At 39.4% G+C, this 14,468-nt stretch overlaps 1 protein-coding gene across 1 annotated transcript in view; it reads right to left on the bottom strand.

Moving 5' to 3' along the window:
- The window catches only part of LOC149316974 (PH domain leucine-rich repeat-containing protein phosphatase 1-like), a 191,309-nt gene that overhangs the window by 74,119 nt on the left and 102,722 nt on the right, over window positions 1-14,468 (bottom strand). The window contains exon 4 of the mRNA XM_089516614.1: window positions 6,439-6,605. Coding sequence (XP_089372740.1) covers window positions 6,439-6,605 — 167 coding nt within the window. The remainder of the gene's footprint in view (window positions 1-6,438; window positions 6,606-14,468) is intronic.

Raw genomic sequence — 14,468 nt, 5'->3', positions numbered from 1 at the left:
ACGATGCAGTCTTATGTGCCTTTTGCACTGTGAAAAGACACTTTAATGGAATTCCTTTTATTCTAATGCAAGTCAACTTGCACAGAGGGTAGTGGAGGGTGTCTATGAATCACTGCACTATAACTGAACATCATCGAAGCTGAGTAATTTTATGATGAGACTTTTCTGATACAAAATCTCATATATTCAGGAGTGCCTTCCAGCATTTATGATCCTTCTGAATGTATAAGCCCAAGAATATGGTATATTCACTGATATAAAGCAGGTGGGACACTTGGTCACAATATGAGTCACCCAAGATGGAAAATGAACAAAAGAAACAACATAGCTAATAGCATTTTAGAGGTTCTCTTCTTCCACACTGGCCAGTCAAACTGCAGTTGTCAAAACATCAGCTTCTAAGTTATACCACAGAGGTCTGTAGTTTAAAGATTGGGATGGTGATCTATAAAACACATGCAACCCCAAACTGTGTCCCTCCAGTGTTTCCCAGTCTCCATAATATCGCTCCACAAAAATCCATGCCAATTAAACCGGTTTGCTGCTGCCAGATTTTCACAATAAAATGCTGCCGTTTCAGCATCCAAACAAGATGGCCCGCAAAAAGGCTCTCCATTTTGCCCTGCCCTCCATCTCATTGACACAACTTATCTATCCTATCCTCCTCCCCACTGCAGTGCTGAAACCTTCTTATTATATTAATACTGTGAAATATAATTATGTGTATTAGAAAGCTTGATCAATCATGTTTTAATGCTTTGTAACATTAACAATCCAAAGTTATTAGGGTTTGCTATGATTTACATCTTACACTAAAACACCAATGTTTAATGCTTATATACTCCTAGTAAATCTGAATATATGTAGAACAAAACATACAAATTACTCTCAGAGACAGATGAAAATAAGGCAATGTTGAGCATCAGTCCTACTTACTACTTATAGGAATATAGGACTAAATATACAACAATATAGGACTAAATCAGAAGATTAAGTAGCAAAATTCAGCTCAGATGTTATGGCTGCTGTGTTTTGTTTTGTTTTTTTACAAAAAGTGCTCTTTTAAAGCAAACTGCATTGGTTGAACTTGTGTTAATTGAAGGATTTGTTTCTGAATGGCAGTTTCTGCACTATAAAACGAAGGGATTAAAAAGAAGCAACGGACACTAGAAACTGGTCTAACAATGGACAACTGCCAATAAACTGTTAAAGTTAAAATGTTTAAATTCAAATAGTCATTGCTGTTCCATTAAGAGGGATGTCACAGAATGCTAATTCTTTTAAACATGCATTGTCTACAATTAAGAGAGCTAACCCATTCTATACAGAAGAGCTATCCTAGAAATATGTCACATATATTATTCAATCCTACTAAAAATATTTGCTTAAGTTGTGCTGTGTTAGTTGATTACTAAAGCTACCTTTAATTCTACCCGCCATTCCTATCAGTGTGTTCACACAATCACAGTCAGTGAACAACACAGCTGAACACACTAGCAGTCTTGCTCAATTTAAAATTTCACCTTAAGCAGTTTATGTGATTGGAGTAGGCAGAAGTCACAATCCACTCCACTTCAATATTTCAACTGGAGTTTGCGATCAACCTCTTATGACACCGACTACTGCTATGCTGCATATATAAGAGTTATTCTCCTTTATTACAGCAGAGTTATGCTTACCCAGAGATAATGCCAAAAGAATATAATGTACTGCATGCACAGCAACAAAGGCCTAATTGCTTTCTTTTCAAACCAGACAAATGACCAGAGATGAGAGATCAAACTAGGAGTGCATCCAAATTGCAAGCGTTTGCTCAACAGATAATAGAACTTTTGTATTCTTGTCAAGAAGAGTCTAAAGATAAGAAAGGAGAATGGGCCAATACAAGAAGCATTTTATTAATGTAAATAACATGAACCTACATAGCAAGGGAATTTAGGATTCTGTTAGGAAACAGATTCTCTACACACAAACACTCAGAAAAAACTATTAAGCACTGTTATGTCTAATAGGGATGGTCCCTGAGGTCAAAAACTGAAGCCACAGCTCTATTATCTTTTAACATGGGCTTGGAAACATGTCTGCTCCCAAAATGGAAAAGCAAAACTTGTGCCTTATGTGGATGCCATGCAAAATCTCCTCTGTTCCTTGGAAGTACAGTACTAGCACAACATGAAGGGAGCAGCCTTTTGACAGTAGAGTTCTACAGTGGTGCTGATAAAATTATGCAACAATCCAGTGAAAGGTTTCAATATACCATATACACTTGACTATAAATCAACCTAATGTATAAGTTGGCGGCAGGTTTGGTTGCCGGAGTTATGGATCTTGATAGGATCCGTGAATAATTCAAGGGTAAAACTTAGGGTCATGTAACAAAGGATGTAAAGGACAAAGCAAAGGAAGATGATGCAAAAAAACTTCCAAAATTCCAGCAGATATAACTGTTTGTGCTCACCCTAAAGGATGGATGGATGAGGGAACTATGGTAAATGGTGGCTGAGCCCCTTTGAGCGCTGGATCAGAGTCGTGGCAATCCCACACTGCAACTCCAATCCAGTGTTTTCCGGCCCAAAAAGAAGCAGCAAAATGACACACCTTTTTGGGGTGGAAAAAAGCCGCCCTTTCCATTGTGGCAGCAGCTTTTCTGCGCTCTTATTTGGGGTGGAAAAAAGCTGCCCTTTCTGCCGCAGTGACGGTTCTTCTGCACTCATGCAGCAGAGCCACACAGCCAGAACACCACAATGCTGCCCACCATCTGGGAGGGTGGGCAGGGTGATGCCAGCTTCGGGGCGCCATTAGGGCGGGTGTCATCTAAATGCCATGCCTCCACGTTGCCCCCAAGCCAGGGCTTGCTTCTGGTTTGTTTTGGCCCTATAGCAAAGCTTTCGTGCCAATCATGAAACACTCTTAAAGAAATGGGTGTGCCACAACATTTGATTATCCTGGAACCTGTACTCAGATCAAAAAGCCGTTGATAAGAAAAATATGGAGAAACAGAACAGTCTCCAATTGGCAAGGGGGTGAAGCAAGGCTGCATTTTATTACCCTATCTGTTTAACTTATACAATGAATATATGTAAAGCAGAATTAGAAACAGAGGAAGAAATCATGAAAATTGGAGGAAGGAATATCAACAATTTAAGATATAAAGTAAGTGCAAAGGCAGGTTTACAGTTAAATATTAAGAAAACAAAAATAATGATCACAGGCTATTTATATAACTTTAAAGTAAATTATAAAGACTTCAGGTGCATTTATACTGTAGAAATAATGCAGTCTGACACTGTCATGGCTCCATCCTAGAGAACGCTGGGATCTGCAGTTTTGTGAGGTACCAGTACTCTTTGGTAGAGAAGGCTGAAGACCTTGTAAGTCTTATCAGTGCCATCATAGCTACAATTTTTATGTATGATTGTGAAAGCTGGACAGTGAAGAAAGCTGATAGAACAAAATCAACTCATTTGAAATGTGGTTATGGAGAAGAGTTCCAGAGATACAACAGATTGTCAAAAAAGACAAATAAATGGGTCCTAGAGCAAATAAAGCCTGAACTCTCCTGAGAAGTTAAGGTGACTAAACTGAGACTGTTATATTCTGGGTGTATCATGAGAAGACATGACTCTCTAGAAAAGACAATAATGCTTAGTAAGGTAAAACACAATAGGAAAATAGGAAGAGTGCATTACAGGCGGATAGACTCAATCAAGGAAGCTACAACCCTGAGTCTGCAAGACCTAAGCAGAGCTGTTGATAACAGGATGACTTGGAGGTCTCTCATTTACAGGGTTGCCAGAAGTGAAAGTCAACTTGATAGTAATTAACAACAACAAATTAAAGAGGATCCTGCTGAAGCAACCAACCACCACTATTCAGAAATATGGGTCTGAGAAGACGAAGGAGTGATATCAGAGGGACAATCAGTTTTCCTCCCCTGTGGGAACAAGAAGGGGAAGCCATCAAGGGAATGCTATGCAACTTCCAGAGCCTGCCAGGTTTCCTCAGCAGCTGCTTAAGGCCTTTCCTTCTTTTGCATTTAGTGAGATGCTGTTAAATACTGACAAGAATGAGCTGCCAAGTTTTCAGTTACTACAAGACTCCTCTCCTTGTATAAGGGGAAAGGGGAGCTAAGTCAACAAAACAAGCTCAAGTATTGACTGTTTGTATGTGGGGGAAATCTCTGAGAATGTCAGCTGCCAGGAAATTTTGCACAGACCATTTAGACACTCTAATGAGAACCTACGGATCACTCTGCAAAGGGAATAGATTTCCCCCCTTAAACTGATAAGAAGTCACAGCATCAAATGGCACCTGATAACCACTGAGTGACACACAACAAGCATTACTGAATAATGATTGCGAAAACTGATAGTTCTGAGAATCCTTTAGAGCCATACTGAGAATTCTCTGTTGATCACTCTGCCTAGAAAGACCCACTGGTCATTATGCCAGTAAGAATTTAGAAAAGCAGAAGGAACTCTGTTTGTGCAGGTATCTGGGCACTCAGGCTGTTACTGCTGCTTTACTGAGATAGCTGATTTGGGCACTATTATGTCACTACTTTTATTACCATCATCTGTATTCTAATACCATCAAGTACTGGTGTTGAGCAAAGCCAGAAGCTAGCCCATGTGGCAGAGGTCTTCCCAGGTGAACTTGGACATATAGACACCACTGATGTTGAAAAGGGTGATGATGGCCTGAAAGGTGAAATTGGGTGCCACCACTCATCCAGCTTGGAGAGGTCAGGAAGTAATGGTAATGAAACTGCTCCATCAAGGCCAGAAGCCCCATTGCCCCAGTGAAGCACAGCATCTACAGCAGGCACTGTGGAGCTGAGCCCCACCATCCCTCATCACCACACCACTGGCCATGCCCACCTGTCAGCCACAATGTGGCTCAGCATGTACAGTGAGGACTACCAATTACAAGCAATGGAGGTTCTCCAACCTGGCTTCCAGGAATGTGCCTGCCACTGCCATCTTCATACCCGAATATGAATGCCATGTGCTCTGCCAATGCAGTCTGGCAGCAGGGGGATCGGGGAAGACTCTCTGGAGCTGGGTGAGCTTTCCACTCCATTTGCCAGTCCATCCTTCTTTTCAACCCAAGCCCTCTTTGGCATTGTTACTGAGCAGGGGAGGTGAGCTCCGTGGATGGCTCACAGAGCTGTCCCAATGGCACTGGTCCCCAGAGGGAGCCTGCAGCAGAGACTGGGAGGAGCATGCAGAAGCCTCTGCCTCTACAGCTTCTCACTCACTTGCTCCATCCTCCATCCAGCCACCCAGTTCCTTACCACTTCCCAGTGTTCCTGTGATGGATGCCCCCTCCCCTGTTACCCAGGGCTCCAGATTATATGTGAAAATTGCATTTTGCAAAGGGCCCAGGATGGATTCCTCGTGTAAATTTATTTAAATAAATTTATTTAAAAGGCAATTTTTTGCTTTTCTCCCTCCCCTTCTAAACAGCAAATCATTAACGGTTCTCATTGTTTAGAAAGTAACCTGCTAATAGTATATTACTCATGTACTCGTTTTTTATTTTTTTGTAAATGCACTTAAATACACAAAAGTGCCTGTACTGACTACCTAAACAACATTATGGGGTAATGAGTAAATGCTACTCATTACATTAAAAAATTAATGAGTCCCTTAGTCACTGTATTGTTTTTTAAAACATTGCTATGACTTTGTGATCCTGCAAAACAGCATGTTACAGTTAGTGCTGTTACATGTAATGGATTACTTTCAAACATACTCCTATCTCCAAGCCATGCGTCTATGTCTATTCCATGTCTTTTTTGTTGTGTTTTTGTATATGCAAATCAGTTCTTGCTTCCAGATTCCCATACTTTGTGAATAGGACACCAGCTGCCACCTCATAATGTAGATATCTCCGAGTCAGATCAATTATTAAAACATGACTCTCCTTATTCTACTTATGTAATGTTTTTGCCTTCTTTAATCATTCAACCGAGTGATCTATCAGACTTTTTTTTAATTCTCCTTTACCCTAAATAACTCTCCCAATCCATGTCCTGCTACATTACAACCAGATTTACATAGCTATATACACACTTGTCTCCTTGCATTAAGGAAGAGGCAGGCATTGTATAGTCTGAGGACTAAATGTAGCACACAAACTCCTATGAAGGCCCTTTGGAATGATGTCCATAGACAACTTAAATTAAACACATTCCAGTTTGGAAACAACTACCCAGTCATACATCAGCAGCAAGCAAAGGATGCCTTCTAAAGAGCCAAGGCAGGAAAGCAAGCCTTGCAAACAAAGAGAGTGGGTTGATTCTTTTCCTCTTGCAAATAGTCAATCTACCACAAATGACCAACAATGTAGTCAAGTGGGCTAACAAAAAGTCTCTGTGAGGCAATTAACAAATATGCCCTTAGTTGTTGTGGTGGTTGTTTAAAACTTATTTACCTTTGTAGCTCATTAAGTCCTTTGGATGTTGATGAGTTAGGGTTCAACCTCAGGAAGTTCTGCTTCAAATTAAGATGAGTTAGGTCCTGGCTGTAGAAGAGATTGGCAGGCAGATCCTCTAGGCTGCAACATGAGAGATCCACTGAGCTTATTCGTTGTGAAGCAATCTAAAAAAAACAAAAAACCCAAATCAAAAAACAAATTTCAAAACATCATAATGTCAGTTCAAGAAAATGAACTTGCACTGGGTTTCTGGCTTGAATTAGGACCAGTGGGTTTTTCATCAAACACAGTCATAAGTAAGGGTGTTGAAGCTTACAACAAACAAATAAAAGCTTTCAACAACACAGCTTGCGACATTTATTTTCACTTTTAGTTTGAAAAACAGCCAGAGTAAAAATGACACAATGGAGCAGAGCATGGGTGAGGAATTTATGACCTTCCAGATGCTGCTGAACTCCCAAATGTTTAACATTTGATATTTAGCCTTACTGTGTGGGATAATGGAAGTCCAATATCTCGATGGCCCACAGGGTTTCTACCACAGGAGCAATATTACAAAAGCTAAAGATATAATATTACAGTTCTTGGGAAACAAAGCAGATGAAGGAAAGTTCATGTCATTCAGACCATGTGAATGTACTGCTTAAATCTCACTGGCTTCTTCTTCTCCTTCCATATCCTGCACAAGCTTCTTTTCTTTGCCTTCAAAGACCTCCATATTGCTGTTGATGTTGTGTCTTCAAGTAGGTGAGCCTATCATGATTTGTTCATAGGGGGCTTGCCATTACCTTCTTCAGAGGGTGAGAGAATGTGACTTGCCTAAGGTCAACCAGTGGGTTTCCATGGCTGAGCAGGGATTCAAAACCTGCTCTCCCAGAGTATGAGTGCAACTCTCAAGCCACTGCCAAGCTACTCAGCTCTAATCTTTCCAAAGGGATCTCTGCCAGGAGCAATAACCCAGTTGTGTGAGGCATAGAGACCATGAAGAAAAACCTTCAGTCAGCCACTTGAACCGGAATTGTCTTTGTTCATACCTGCTGATGCTCTAGAATAGATGAAGATCCTTCATTGAGCAGGAATATGAACAAAGATAGTGGCTTCATGGCACACTATCTATATTAATACAAGAGTCCTCACTACTGCACATACAGTTGGTCCTTCTTAAACACTGATTCAAACATCCACAGTTTGAAAATGTTCCAAAAAAGTATAAATTTCAAATATTAAACCTTGATTTTCCATTTTTTATACGGGACACCATTTTGCTATGTCATTATATTTAATGGGACTTGAGCATACATGGATTTTGTTATACACGGGGGATCTTGAAACCAAACCCTAGCGTATAACAAGGGTCCACTGTAATAAAATGAATCTTCTCAGAGACTTTTGAACCCTAGGAAACAGACTTTGGGTAAGTAGATCTATTACTTTTATATATCAACACTAACTGACCTCTGCTTTTTCTTATGTTTCTTCCAGCAAATGGCTCCTGGTACCCAATATTAAAATTGTTCCACTATTTCATCTTTATTCCTTTAACAAATTTTCTTTAGGGAGTATGAAGAGAGAGGCGAGAGAAGAAAGAAAACACAGGAGAGCTACATACTGAAGATGCTGTCATTGGGCCTTCCAATAAACTTTCATAAATGAAACAGTCAAAGCACTTACTTTAACTTTCAAGTCTCACCTGTGACCTAGCATTGGCTAATATAAAATAGTAGGAGAAGCTGAGGCCAAGAGCTAAAGCCAAAGAAGCATAAGGAGAGGATTACACAGCAGTGTTAACTATATTTAAAAAAAAAAAAAAATGAGTCAACTATCCACAATCAGGCAAGGAATTAATTTATTCATTCCCTGCTTCAGGCAGTTGATGAGATAGCAACAGAAGTGTACTAAGAGAAGATAGATAGATACACCTTTATACACCTTTTGAAAGATAGTGGACATCCCATCGCACTGTTCTGCTCAGTCCTTGCCTCAAAGCAGGTAAAAGAAATAACTGGTTGCCATGACTAAAGAGGAAAAACCAGGACTCTGCTGAGCTAATTCAACTCTTTTGGCACTCACATAAAAGTTAGAAGCTGTGTGTGTACACACCCTTTTCATTATTAAGAAAAATGGGGGAGATCACCAGGGAAGTCTGACATGGACTGCAAAAATGGCTAGGTTGTCAAACCACATTCTAGGATAGCCAAGGAAAGGATAGTCTTGGAAGAGAAATCTCAAGGTCAAGAGGACTCTTTTCTTCATATATAAGAACCTATTCAACAGGTTCAGGTTATTACTACAGGGATTCCAGTTTCTGTGCATAATGCAAATAATGCTCCAGACAAAAAGGTCTGCCAATCAGCATACTAGCAGAGTATATCTTGAGCGCATGAAAAAAAGGAACAAGGTGGTTTCAGATCTTCCAGCTATTCATCCCAGGACTAAATAAAGCCATGCTACTCATTTGACATTTTTTGCTGCTGTGGCTTTCTAAAATCTCAAATGTGAATACAATCAAACATAACATCTAAAATTGGACAGAAATAAAAAGGAATTGTAAATGCTCACAGTTTTGCATGGAATGCCCAAGGAAAGTGGACAGGGGTTTGTGAGCTTCAGAAAACCTAACAGCTGACTTGTTACTGACAGCCATAATTTAAACATTAAAAAGAGGGGATACTTAGACCAGACATTTAAGCTCATAACCATGGTAATTAATACAGTACCATTCAAAGACTTCATATGCATTATCTTGCCAAACATGGCAATAGCTCTGTCAATTTAACAGCAGTATTAGGATACCTATATTCTAAAAGAGAGATGGACCTACTGGTAGGTCTCCAAGTGATTTGCGGTGGATTGGCAAGCATTTCTGACTGTTTTAAGTGTTACATCTATTGCACCAAGCTCCAGTTGACAGAACAGAAATTAGCAGTCTCATTATTTAAAAAAAATCAACAAACCAGATCCTACAAATCAGATGTCTGCACACACCCCTTTTAAAGAAATTATGGGGGAAGAGAGATGGTAAATAGCGGAAGGGTACACAGTGCCTCATTTTAGAACTAACAAGCCCTTGACCAGTTCAATACATCCCCCTCATTCATATAATCATTCATATGTTTATCTACTGTTCTGGGCTTTATGCAACAGCCTTCCTTCTGTCTTTGTCCCCCAATGACTATCTATAGTTATAACTGAACTTGTCACATCCTCTCCATACTCCATGCATTTGAATTTATATTTGGCTTATATAGGTCTGTCTCTGGATTCTCCACTCCAAACAAGCATCTGAGGCAGTAGGATCAAGTCTATGAAAGCTTATGCTACCAACATCTTTCTTTCAGTTAGTCTCAAAGGTGCTACAAGATCCCTTTGCATACTAAATCTTGGGTTGGGTAAGCTGTGTGTTCTCTTCCACACCCCATAGGCCTATCTTCATTTTCCTTTGCCATCTAAATCAGAATATTGTAGATTAAGGATTCCCTCCTCAAAACCAGAATGGAGCCTTTAAGATACAACTTCCTGGTCCAGACACAGCTTAAGATGGAGACACACATAAGGGAAGGAGTGCACAAAGATCTGGTTTGTCCCTGACTGAAAACCATTATGTGTATGATGGTGATTGTTCCATCAGAACTGGGTCACTGGATTAATTACTGAAGAGAGATTTCAACCACAGGATCCTGGAGTTCAGCCCATACTCAGAGCTACTGTTTTTTAAAGACATTCTGGGTTTTGGAACAGCAAAGATGGCTGGTGGAAAGGAAAACAAAATGCATATAGCCTTAAAAAGAAGCATGCAAGCAAGATCAACAATTCACAGAACAATAAAACTGTAACCACCAAGATAAGAGCATTTTCACACACCACAGAAAAAGAGATGTTTTGAACTCATTTCTGCATTAAGCACATATGTGGGTAGACCAGTGTCCCAAATGGGACTAAAAATGAGGAAGAAAGAAAGGGAAACAAAGGCTAGAAACAAGATATGTGTTTAAGTCAAATGTACATTTCTAGCTAAAGGGCATTTTTCATTTGTATTATAGACAGTTAAATAGCACTTTCAGAGCCTTGTGTAAAAAATGCCCTTCCACTTTACTAACTCACAAGTTCTCCTTCTCCCTGCATCTCCTCCACAGTTTGCAGAGAGGGGTGTTTGTGTGTGTTCTCAGAAATGGCACCCTCTGGAAGTCAACGGGAACGCGATTGGAACGCCCGGCGGCAAAGGCGGCGTTCCAGTGTGCAGTAAAATGAGGTTCTTGGCCCCATCGCATTCCCGTCACGTTTCATGCGTGCCCCGCATGGGCATGTTAGAACACACTGGGGAACGTTTTAACCCCAGTGCGATAAACCTCATAGCCTACTGACCAGGTATTCGTAGATGCTGTAATATCTTGGGATCTAGCCCACATGCTACAAATAAGCAAACCACATCAAATGTAAAGAAGAACCACTTTGCACATGAGGGGAAATAACCAAACAGCCCCACCACTATGGTTGCAAACAAGAAAATGATTGTGACTTAATTTTTTAAATCATTTTGCAATTTAAAATGCCATATACTGTAACACACAGATATTTCCAGGACAGTTTCCCAGTTATGCTTTGGCGTAAAGGAGCAGGTTTTCGCATTGGAAGGAGCATGCCAACTATGTGAGGACTGTTGCACATAGAATCATCTCCAATGCAGTATCTATACAGTGAAGTGTGTGTGTTCAATCACTATGTATGAACACACATGATATCAGCTGAATGTTAATTTATTACTATTTGAAGTAGTCTCCCTATTTCAGCACCCTCAGAACTAGACATTGCTTGCTTCTATACAAAAAGATGATACATTATTCATGTCCTATTCAAAAGGCAACTATCAAAGGACTGAACTAATCAGCCTATTCTAAAGTTTTTAATATGGACAGGAATAGACTGTCCTCATTACCAGTTGAAATGGGAGAGCATTTTCATTGCTGGTCACTGAGACATTAAAAGATGATGTTCAACTTTTTTTTATGTATGTACATTTTAATTTACATTTCGTCTGAATTTTTCTCATGAGCCATCTTAAGCATTATTTTCTGTGGAAAGATGCAATATACAGGTAATACGTAAATGCAAATAAAACCTGAGTCCTATAAATGTTTTTCAACAATGTCTTTTTTTAAATCTGTGACCAAGATCACCTTATTAATTCTAACTGAATAAACGTGCATAAATTTGCATAAACAGACTAATTCTGAAGGGAAATAATTATTTTTAAAAAAATATGGTGTAGGCATGTGTTGTATCATTCTAAGAACAGGATCATTGCCAAAATATACAAGAAACAGCAACTGTTATCCACACTTTTTATGTATCTTACTTTTTAAAAATGTGTTGTCCAATCAGGGAGCAAATTTTTAGTAGATAAAGATTTATTTAAAAATAATAATAATCCAACAAGTCCTTCAACAAAACACAGTGGGGAGATATACACATTCTTGGGGGTAGGGGAGAATTTTTACTTCTGATAACTACTGGTAGCTGATGGTGTGATGGATGAGCCTCCCCAGTAAAAGTATATACCGGCACTAAAGCCAAACCTGGAGCAGCATAGTGAAAATTAGTGCATGTGTTAAATTTGTGGAAGAAATCCCCACCTTCAACTACTGCTAGAAGGGCTCAAAGATTTCATAAAGTATGCAACACTGCCAACAATCAGGCAAGCCCTAAGGAGGTGACAGTTTTAACAGTAAGTTAAATTTAGATGTATATTGCTAGTAAATGGGTGGAAAACTGCCAACTGTGTAGGTCTCAAGAAAGCGACATTTCTAACACTATGCTGAGTTTTATTTTAAATCGGGAGGAATTGGAAAAAGAAACAGTAACATGCCAAGTCCAATAGATGAAAGATGAAAAAATGTAATGCAAGCAATTCAAGATAGCTTGGCATTCTGAGTGTGGAACTTTGTAACATATTAAGAGTTTAAAACCAGTTTGCTTTCACCTTTAAATAAAAAAAAAGGATGGGAAATATTAAACTCTCCAAATGCCATGAAACTGCAAGTCATATGATCCCTGTTCACTGATCGTACTTGCAATGCAATAGCATCTGGTGTCTCTCGCCTGCTCTCAAAAGACAAAATTAGAACCACAACTACACTTTTCTAGATGTCAAATACCATTTAGGATGGTGGCCAAAACAAACCAACCAACAAAGACCCCATAAGCACAGAGCTAACTCTTGCTCTGGCTAGGGGTGCATCTACACTGCCCAGAACTGGACACAATATTCCAGGTGGGGCCTGACCAAAGCAGAATACAGGGGCACCATTACTTCTCTTGATCTACACACTATACTCTTATTAATGCAGCCTAAAATTGCATTGGCCTTTTTAGCTGTCGCATCACATTGTTGACTCATGTTTAACTTGTGGTCTACTGGGACTCCTAGATCCCTTTCACACGTAGTCTCGTTCAGGCAGGTGCACGCAAGACAAATCATACAGACAAAGCAAATACACTGCTTGCGTATATATCCACTGACCTTTACAATACACACATAGGATCAGGGGTAAAAAGAAAGTACTGGGACAACTCTATATTAGAAACTGCTTACTTAGCAGTCTTTCAAGAGTGTTTTTTTTTTTTTGGGGGGGGGGTACTCTTAAACTACAATCCTAAAAGTGAACCTCTGTGTTTGACATGTTGAGTTGTATAATGACTGTCACCTTCTTCCTCATCCCTTATAGTTCCCCTAAGGGCAATCTTCATCAATGTGGAAAGGGAAAATATTCATCCTTAACTCAGGTTTTTCAAGATAGCGAACAATTAAATTGTAGTAGTAGTACCTCAAATTACCCAGTTCTACTCCTCCCAATTGCCTCTGTTGTTACAAACCAAATAAACAACATATTGTACTCTGTATCTTACTCCTCCTCATTTTTTATTCTAGCCCATGTCCCCCTATATCCTGAAATGTCTGGCTTCAATCATCCTCCAAACCCTAACCTGTGTTGAATATCAGCTACTGTGTGTTTAAACAAGTGAGCTGCAGGATCAATGTGTCAAAGGTGACTCTGTTCAATAAAACCATAAACATGAACTGTTTGTCATTTTGAATGATGTGACATACTGCAGCTCATCTAAACCAGGATAGAAGCTTCCAAGAAAAGAAAAGAAAAACTTTGAAGCTCCCCCCCCCCCCGATGAAGAGATATGATGCAAACCTGAGACCTGCACATTAAGCCACAGTTTAGCATGGTGTCTAAACTGGACCAATGACTGTTGAACTGATCAACTAGTGAGCTCATGTGGAAAACTAAACCCAAGTCTTCTTAGTCCAAGAAGAGCACTTGTAATTTTAGGGCATTACATACCATTGATTTGAGGGAGCAATAAATTTGACTAGATTAAACTGCACAGGCTGAATTAAACTTGGATTTTTAAATGAGGGTAGCTGGCTTGTCAGCATTACTTGAAGCTACATACATGAAAACAAACCAAGCAGAAAATTACAAGTTGGCAGGAACATATGCATGACCTTGTAATGTCAAATTAATTCCTCAGAAATCAGAACTTGACAGTCCTGCACAAGGAAACCTTAAAATGACTTTTAAAGCATCCCAGTTTCAGCACTTCTTTTCTCGTGAGGGAAACTATAACTAAAACATCGGCAACTACCACCTCCATTTTTCAGGTTGCAGAGGGGAGGTGATGACCAATTTAAGGGAAAGAATACAACCTTATATTTACAGACACCAATATTTTGCACTATCAATTATAATTTGACTTCCTGGTAAGCTCCACCCAGCAAAACACATCATTGGTACTGCAGAACTTTAAGGAGACTATTCAAAGATACAGTCAGCCCTTCTTATACACAGATTTTTTAAACAAGGATTCAAGCATCCATGGTTTGAAAATGTTTAAAAAATATATAAATTTCAAATATCAAACCTTGATTTTGCATTTTTTATAAGGGACACCAATTTGCTATGTCATTATATTTAATGGGACCTGAGCATCCACAGATTTTGTTATCCACAGAGGATCTT

This window comes from Sceloporus occidentalis, unplaced genomic scaffold (genome assembly GCF_023333645.1).
Source record: "Sceloporus occidentalis isolate IW3139 unplaced genomic scaffold, rSceOcc1.0.p SCAF_3, whole genome shotgun sequence".
In the NCBI taxonomy this organism is placed as follows: Eukaryota; Metazoa; Chordata; class Lepidosauria; order Squamata; family Phrynosomatidae; genus Sceloporus; species Sceloporus occidentalis.
The sequence above is the reverse complement of the archived record's forward strand: the minus strand, read 5'-3'. Positions and strand labels throughout refer to the sequence as shown.